General features: G+C 40.1%; 1 protein-coding gene across 3 annotated transcripts in view; it reads left to right on the top strand.

The window, feature by feature from the left end:
• The first annotated feature begins 364 nt into the window (after positions 1–364).
• The window catches only part of MTCH2 (mitochondrial carrier 2), a 34,753-nt gene continuing 25,967 nt past the window's right edge, over positions 365–9,150 (top strand). Inside the window, exons 1-8 of one of the 3 annotated variants that reach the window (XM_019656379.1) lie at positions 365–585; positions 3,139–3,223; positions 3,356–3,462; positions 6,381–6,407; positions 6,606–6,668; positions 7,974–8,031; positions 8,280–8,331; positions 8,758–8,817. In XM_019656379.1, the coding sequence (XP_019511924.1) occupies positions 499–585; positions 3,139–3,223; positions 3,356–3,462; positions 6,381–6,407; positions 6,606–6,668; positions 7,974–8,031; positions 8,280–8,331; positions 8,758–8,817 (539 nt within the window). In that variant the 5' untranslated portion in view covers positions 365–498. The remainder of the gene's footprint in view (positions 586–3,138; positions 3,224–3,355; positions 3,463–6,380; positions 6,408–6,605; positions 6,669–7,973; positions 8,032–8,279; positions 8,332–8,757; positions 8,818–9,150) is intronic. The other 2 variants (XM_019656380.1, XM_019656378.1) reach the window with 2 other exon arrangements.

Below are 9,150 nucleotides of genomic sequence, written 5' to 3'. Positions count from 1 at the left end.
CGCTATCAGACTTATCTAGTTTTTATTGGCCGTTAGATTATGGTTCTGATGCTCTTTGGACCTTATATTGCTGATGCCCAAAGGGCAAATGCAATGGCGAAGCATAAGGAAGAATCCTTTGAATTCTTTATATTCTGACCTTGCCTTAGCCGTCAGGGTCACACCCCTATTGCCACACCCATTCTCCTTCTGGGGATTCCGGCCTGCGCAAGCGCAAGAGAAACTGTCGTTCCTAGTGGAGGGCGCAGATCCCATTACGAAACGCATGCGCCCCTGGCCCGTAAGCCCCGCCCTGCCCCCTGCCAGGGTTCGCGAGCGACTGCCGTTTCTCAGGGCGGGGCGATAGGCGGGGACTGGGCGGGGAGGCGCGCGCCGGCGCGTGCGTGCGTGCGCGCGCCCCCGCGGGCGGGCCAGTGAAGCCGGCGGCCTTGGCACGTGATCTGGGGCCGACTCTGTCGCTTAGTGGCTCAGTCTGTCTGTCCGTCCGCGGGTGCCATCATGGCGGACGCGGCCAGTCAGGTGCTCCTGGGCTCCGGTCTCACCATTCTGTCCCAGCCGCTCATGTACGTGAAGGTGCTCATCCAGGTATGAGTCGTCGCCATTCCCTTCCCCGCCCAGCGTCCTATTCGGTCGCCGCTGCCCAAGGCGCCTGAGGATCGGCTCCAGCCTTCCTGGGCCTTCAGTCCCCCGAGGTGCTGCTGCTCCTCTGCTGCCCCGTCCTCCCCTGCAGGGACAACTTCCACCCGCCGCCGCCCTTCCATTGCCTGTGGGCCTGCCCGAGGTCTCTCCTCTCCCCTAAGCGGTGAGGCCCGCTCCTTTCCGCGTAGCCAACTGCCGTCCTGCCTTGCCCGGTGACTCCTCTGAACTTTGTTTTTTCTTCCCTGAGGTTGATCTTGGCCGGTCGCCACCGAGGGCTTCCCAACCCTTTCCTATCGCCCCTCTAAAATTAGCATTCCCCACACCCCCCCGCCCCAAACGCAAAACATGAAATCTGTTGAAATTTGAAATTAGAAGGGAGCCAATATTTGTTAAGCTTTTTTTCTTGCTTTGCTGCGGTTAGTGCTGCAATTCTGTTCCGAGATTTTAGCACGAGATACCCAGATAAACACAGGAGCTCATTCAGAAGTGATAATGAAGTGGTTGCCGAGTCAAATTTCCGAAGGATCCACAGAGCGCGCTCGACCACAGCAGCCCATGTGGCTCCTGACAGTGAAAATCACATCTGTCTGAGCTGGATACCAGCTCAGCTGAAAGTTTTTAGCGAGTTGAAGTATATGTGTTAGTTTCTAATCCGTAAAATAATTCTTAAATGGTATTTTATATTCCAGGCAAGGAGGGCAGGTTTTAGCTGATGATAAACTATTAGATAGTGTTTTCAGTTGCTTTCTAAATTTCCCTGTGATGGGCAGGTAATTCATTTTTTAAACCTTTGAGAATTGACATAATTACGTCATGCTCTGAGCAGCTTTTAGAAGCCCTGTCCACACCATCTACCCTTCTGTCAAAAATATGCAAGACACTGGGGAGGGCTGCATTTCTTATTCTTGAGTTGATGATGCTAATCCAAATTATATGTCGCTGAGTTGACCCATGTGAATTCAGATTCTATATATACTAAAGGCTATTGTAAAATAAGTTATTTGAACCAAGAACAAAGACTTCGATTGAAATGTACTGTGATGTCTAAAACAGCATTGGCACATTTATAGCTATATAGTATCTGAAATGACAGCATTTTGCTGTAAAGCTGGTATGAGTCCATTACTTTGTCTGGAGACAGGGTTTTCTAGTGACACTCAGAGCTTTTACCTTAAAAACTTGAATATCCTTAATCCTGATTACACAACATCTGTGTGTTGCCAAGTACCTCGGGTTTCGGTGAAATCCCAAAATATCTCGTAATTGTTGTATGGTAACACTTTCAGGGAGCTCAGTCAGGAGTTATTTAATTGAGCAGGTTAAGAATTGCAGCAGTAGAGAGTCAAAACCATGTCCTACAGCGTTTTCATTCTCTCAAGTGTCCATTTAGTACTAAAAACCCTGAATATATTGTAGAAATAAAGTGATAATCATTAACTCTAAAATGGCCTTCATTAGCTTGTTAATGACAGTGTGCTGTTCAACGTGGCCTTAGTTTGTAATTACTTCCCAAATGAATTATCCAGCTATATATGCATTTGCCTTTTTAGTGTTTGGTCGAGCTTACCAAATATGAAGTTGATAGCTTACACTTATTTTGTCTAAATATCAGAAATGTGCTAGATTTTCCTTAGAAAATATTGGGTTGTCAGGAAACTCATGATGTATTTTTCTATGTTTTTCAGTGCAAAAATGCATCATGACTTTCCCGACCACCCAATATTTTTGAGCCCCCTCATTAAATTGTCACTTTCCTAACATAAAAGCTCCCTTATTCTGTTTTTCAGTTTGATATTTGCTACATGACGTACTTTGTAAAATTTGAACCAAAAGAAAACTTGGGGTTTATCGAAACCAATCTTGCTAATTAACAAAATAAAAAACTGACAAGGATGATGCTTCATCATTGCCTGAGAAAACATACTGCATTTTAACTTGCGTTAAAAATTAACTCTAGGGCTGGCCGAGTGGCGCATTGGTTAAGAGCTGATTTGGGACGCCAGAGGGCCCCAGTTCGGATCCCACATATGAGGGCCAGTGACACTGCCCTCCACAGCTGGGATGCTGAGCAACAGCTCAACCTGGAGCTGGGCTGCCGTGAGTCGCCGGCGACGGCATAGGCTGCAGCCCCTGTGGCAGTGGGTTGCCATGGGCTACCGTGTGTAGCCAGCAGCCAGCGTGAGCGGCCAGCAGCCGCAGTGAGCGGCCGTCCAGAAGCCGGCGACTGATCTGCCTCGCCCGGGAAGAGTGCAATGATGGTGCCAACTTGGGCCAGTGAAGCAATGTCCTCCACAACTAGACTGAAGAACAAAAGGACAGCAACTTGTCTGTTCCCCTTTCCCCAATTCCCCAGCACTGTTCCTATCCCCCCAATTCCCCAATAAAAAAAAATCTTTAAAAAAAAAAATTAACTCTAACTTTGTTCTAAATTCAAGACCTTGTAACCAAGGTATTCATGGGATTATTGCTTAGTATTGATGGACTCTCTTGTTTTGAAAGGTTGGATATGAACCTCTTCCTCCAACAATAGGACGAAATATTTTCGGGCGACAAGTATGTCAGCTTCCTGGTCTCTTTTGTTACGGTAAGTGTCTGATTTATTTGGAATTGGATGACTTGGAGCACCATGATAGACAGGAGTTACTGAAAGAAGATATATATGTTTATGTATCCATTCCCTTCAGCTGGAATTGAAATCTCTGACTTGTGTTTTTAGCTCAGCACATTGCGAGCATCGATGGGAAGCGTGGCTTGTTCACAGGCTTAACTCCAAGACTGTGTTCAGGAGTCCTTGGGACTGTGGTCCATGGTAAAGTTTTACAGGTAAGAAGAAAATCATTTCATCTTCCCATAGATTTAAATTTGCTTTTATGCAGTTCTGATGAATAACTTCAAAGATATATTTATAACCATGGCCTTTCTTCCTCTTGAAAAACATTTACATGAAATACCCATTCTTAATGCTTTCCACAAGGGAATTTGTATAAAATGAAGTAATTGATTTTTATGTACACAACCTCTTCCTCTGAACCAGTTGTTCTGAGCAGAAATTAAATACACTTATTTGATTTCCTGTATAGCTAATTTATTTCTTTGAAGGAGGAAGAAAGCTTATTAAAACATATCTCTTTCTGAAGTTATTTTCCTCATATTTCAACAGTTACTTTTAGTAAAATGTTACCTGTTACAAACTTATTTTTAAAAAACAAAACAAGGGCCGGCCGAGTGGCTCAGTTGGTTAAGAGCTCGCTCAAGAATTAGAGCTCTGAGCAACAGCGGTTCGAGTCCAGCCCGAGCTGAGCAGCCGCTAAGCTGCCAATAGGTAGCAGGATGGCTCAGCTAAAAAAAAAAAACAAAACAAAACAAGATAAACATTAAAGTCAAGTTAGTTGTTATTTGTGGGGAGAGCGGGAGCGGCCAGGCATGGGGTTCTGGGGTAATGGAAATGAAGTTCCTTGACCTGGATTATGGCTATATGGATATTTGCCTTTTAATTATTTATTACATTGTACATTCGTACTTTGTACACTGTTTTTATACCTGTGTTGTATTTGCATAAATTTTTTTTTTTAAAACATCACCAACTGTACATCAACTACTTTTGGGAAGGGGAAAGAGGTAAGAGTGGAACTTGAGCTATATCTGTGGCGTTTTATCTTAAGAAGCCAAGAGATCTTAAGTAAAAAGATCAAAGTAATACATCTATTTAACCTTGATGGTGGGTACATAGGTGAATTGTCTTTTCTGTATGTTTGAAATGTTTCATAAAATATTTCAAAACATCAAAGTTACATTTCCTTCTTTCTGAGTGACCATTTTGTTTTGCCAGCTTCTTTTAACTTCAGATGCTAAAACTTCCAATTTCGATTATACTGGTTTCTCAGTTGCTCCAGTTACAATGTGGGTCAGACAGAATTGCCCTTTGCTCCATTTATAAAGGTGTTATGAATACAAATTGTGTACCATTTAGAACAGTCCATGGAAAGGTTGTTCAGCATGAGTATGGTTGAGAATATAAAACTAATGGGGTTTTTCTAGTGCATTATTGTCCCCTCCTGGCACCAAGGGTGTGTTATTGTGCAATAATTAAAAAAATGTAGCTGTGTATGTATGCTAACCGGATCTATATAATACTTTCAACCTATATAATATCAGATTGCTAAATTCCAAATGTTTACTAACTGCTTATTTAGGTAGTACTCAGTTCAACTCTCCATGTATTTTAGGCTGTAACATTGCCCCAGTTCTAATGTTTTATCATCTGATGAGCAAATCGTGATTTTGTTAAACAGTTTCATGATCTAACTGGCTTAGATTTTAAATGTTTTTCACCCTTCAGTCATTTTGCTATTCTTCATATTATTATTGTTGTCATGCCTGTGGACTAAATTTAGAAGCATCGTTCCGGGCGGCCTGTGGAGCAGAGCGATGGGGCCTTTTTAGTGGATTCATTACTAGTCTTGCTTTTCCAATCATACCCTACTCTGGGCCTAAGCGTGGCTATGGCCTAAGTGAGATTTACATATAGAAAGGCAGTTGTCATCTAGTCAAAGAGGTTTATGTACAGACTTAAAGCAAAAGTGAAGTTACTGTTTGAAACCAAGTTCCTTTATGTAAAAGGAAAGTAAGACAAACTTGAGGTAATCAGTACCTTTTGAAATGTGTTTCACATGTAGCCAAATGACTGTATCACGGATCGGTACTACACTTAGTATCAAAAGCAGCTTATACTTTTGGTCAAGGAAGCAGACCAATTCAGGGTTGATGAAACTTTTATAAGAAAAGAGTTCCTTTATAAGAAAGTGTCCTAGATAGCTAAGCAATAATTAAATTAAAATCTGTTCAGAATAATATAGGAGAGAGGTAGAAAATTTTATTAATGGAGTAAAAAGCAAAGTCTAGAAATGAGTGAGAATTTTTAATGATGCCTGAAAGTACCAGAATGAATTCTACCCAAAGATCTGTAATTTGACCCAAAAAACACCATTTTGTTTAATCTTGATCTTTATTCTCTTTGCCTCTGATCTTTAAAAACAATTATTTTTACTAATGAAAGTGTTTTCTACTTTTTTAGTCCACCTAGGAGCTTAATTGTCTGATTCTTTTCTTTCACCTAACCCATCTTCTGTTTTTGAAATAGACCACAAATAATATTTCCTCTTCTGGTGTAGCCTGAACACTAGCGATATTCATGTTCTCTTCTCTAGACAAGAAAAAAAAATTTCTCTTGCTTGTTTAGGAAATAGTCAGATACAAAAGGCAAAGTGAGGCGATTTCAGCTATTGAGACTTAGCACCAATTCTCTGTTCTTTTATACAGTGAAGAAAAGAGTCTTGCCCTAATTTGGTATTGGTCCTGCTTTTTCCATGAAAAGGCCATGAGGGTTTTTCCATAGTCTTAGTCCAAGGCTATGTTTTTACCATTTTCTGTTAAATGAGAGTGTTTAGTAAATAATGTTCCTGGATTTTTGCCGTTTTCCTTTTCCTTCTTTTAGATGAGCATTTGCTTGTTCCTCCAGCTAGCCTGTGTGTTAAACTTAGTAACAAGATCATCTTAGAGATACTTATTTATAGTTGATCTGTTAGAATTAGAAGTTAATTGGATATTTGCTGCAAAAAAAAAAAAGTCAACTATTTTACTTTCTATCAATAAAGTTTTCATTTTAAGTCCTCTCTCAATGACACTATGATAGCGTTAATCATCCTTTCTTTTTTTTTTTTTTTTCCCCTATCCCTTTGTAGCACTACCAGGAGTGTGACAAGGTTGAGGTATGTTGGAGCTGCTTTGCATGCATGGGCCCATTTTTTTTTGCAAGTTGTTATTGCTCTTTGGTCCTTTTAAGGAGCAGGGACAAGCAGTCAGTTTCCCTTTCATCCCAGTGAGTGTTGGCAAAGAGGGTGGCCTCCAGTTTGAACAGTTCTATTTAAAACCATCAAGATATCTGTCTTCTTTCATTTGATTTCCAGGAGTTAGGCCCTGGAAATATACAGAAAGAAGTCTCATCTTCCTTCGATCGAGTTATCAAGGAGGTAAGAGATTAGTGATGGCCTATACTATTTCCCTGAAGCGGAGCGTGTGCAGTGTGCCAGTGTGAAATCAGGACTATCAGGCCTGTTATGTTCATTGCCTGTTCCAAATGAAATTAAACCTTCAATTTAATTTGGGCTTTATATATAGCAAAAAAGAGAGAGAAAAGCATTGCTTGCTGTTTAGAATAGATGCATTTCAAGAAAACTAATTTTGCCCACTCATTTCATCTTTAAAATTAAAGAGGTTTCTACTGAAAATCTTCCAGAGTTGAAAACCTCTGGTACAGTGTTAAAATAGTGGTCAGGTCCTTTGTGTGTTGGATATTAAGTATCCAGAAATGCTTTGTAGCATTATTCTGACTTTGGAATGTTCCTCGTCACCTATTTCCCACTCCCATATTCTGCCACTGGAGTTTGTTTCATGCTTGACTTAATATTTATGGCTTTCAGACTACTCTTATTTCGTAGTCTTTAATTGTCTTAATTGTCTTTAGTGAGGTCATAATTTTCCAGTAAATGCTACCGTCTGAAATACATATCCAAAACAAACTTGACTACAGGTTGACTACAGATGAATCAAGTAGGTTTAAATTTTCATGCAGGGAGTTTATTTAAAAGTAGAGATACTTGTATTAATATGTGTTTTGTATTTTCTTAACTAAGTGACTAAAGGTGTTTAAATGTAAAAATGAATGACGGACCTGCTGTGTTTGCAACCTACCTCTAAATAATGTAATTAGATTTTCTTTACTACCTTTTTATGGAATCCTGTATAGAGAAAGATAAATTAGGACAAATATAGCAGCTCTAAGATGCTGTAAGGTTTTGGGGCTGTGGTCAAAAAACAAATCAAAGTTGTTCTGTTCTCCCTGAGATGTTGGTACAGACGAAATCGAGCCTGACGTTTGTCTAGCATGGGTATCAGTCTCTGAAATCACACACAATGAAAGAGCAACTTAATAATCTAAATACAGACCTCATAGTATTATTCCAGCTCTGTTACTGTTAGCTGGTGACCCTCCCTGTTTCTTTGCTTTTGTTTTTATCTGTAAAGTTGAGAAGATAGCAAATCTGCTTTGCAGAGACATTTTGAGAAGTAACTCTAACACAACATTGAAATCCATGAGTAACAGGTATGATGGAATGACAGTGTTACCTTGTGTCGCATTCCAGCTGCTCTTGCTGACTCCAGGGCAGGGTGCTGTTGCTCACTTTCTTGTTCCACAATATCCCCCCACATTACTTCTTACAGGAATTTGAGTGTCATTTATTTAGATTTCAGAAGTGTGTGTTGATTGTTTCTAGACAACACGAGAGATGATGGCTCGTTCTGCTGCTACCCTCATCACACATCCCTTCCATGGTATGTCTACAGTTAATAACTGAAACCTGATTTCTTACCCTGCCTGCTTAGATGGTTAACATGGGAGGTCATAATGGTACCTTGTCTGCATGCTTTTTGTTTGCTTGCTTGTTTTGACTTTTATCCAGTGTATCCAGATAGCACTGTCTTTAAGTAGAAAAAACTTGGGGTTTTTTGTGGAGGTTTTTTTTTAGGGCTATCAATATTTAGCTCTGTAATTTTAAAAACTTTTTCTCTGTATTCTGTAGTGATCACTCTGAGATCTATGGTACAATTCATTGGCAGAGAATCCAAGTACTGGTAAGTGTTTTTGTTTTCAAGTATGCAAGGAGATCTGTTGAAGCCAAAGTATTATAATAGAATAATAGTGCTTAACGTTTTTATGATGCCTTAGAGTTTACAGAACATATTCATATATGTTATCTGCACAAAAACCAGTAAATAGAAGAAAATGGCCCAGGCAGGTTGAGGAGCCTACCCGGGATCTCAGACTGTTAAAGAGCCACTGAAACCAAAATTCACCCTGACTCCATATGACTGCATCCTAGTAGTAATATCTCCACTTATACGTGCACTTTCAGCTGTCTTTGCAGAGTGGGGGTGGTAGGATGGAGGGCAGGGCATGTAAATTTTACCTTGTCAAAAGTGGTAATTTTCTTAAAACATTTAAAAAAATAGCTCCAAAATAATTTTAATGTATTTCCCCTTTCCTTCTTCTGTACCTAGTGGACTTTCTGATTCCATAGTAACCATATATCGGGAAGAGGGCATACTCGGATTTTTTGCGTGAGTAAATTGTTGATTTGTGGGTGTGGTTTTTGTGAGTAGAAGGCTTTAAGAACAATAAGGACATGACTATTTGTTTAATCCCTGGGGACAATGTTCTTTCCAGGTTTACTTCATGTTAACCTCTATTTAGGCCCCTCTGGCTTGAATTCTCTTGTAAAGATCCCAGACTTTTGCTTCTGACATCTAAAACATTTGAAATGAGGATTTTCTTTTTGTTTTTTTATTTTTATTTATTTATTTATTTATTTTTAAAGATTTTTATTGGGTAATTGGGGGGATGGGAACAGTGCTGGGGAATTGGGGGAAGGGGGACAGACAAGTTGCTGTCGT

The sequence above is a fragment of the Hipposideros armiger genome, unplaced genomic scaffold, assembly GCF_001890085.2.
Source record: "Hipposideros armiger isolate ML-2016 unplaced genomic scaffold, ASM189008v1 scaffold_258, whole genome shotgun sequence".
In the NCBI taxonomy this organism is placed as follows: Eukaryota; Metazoa; Chordata; class Mammalia; order Chiroptera; family Hipposideridae; genus Hipposideros; species Hipposideros armiger.
This window is presented reverse-complemented; position numbering and strand designations above follow the sequence as displayed.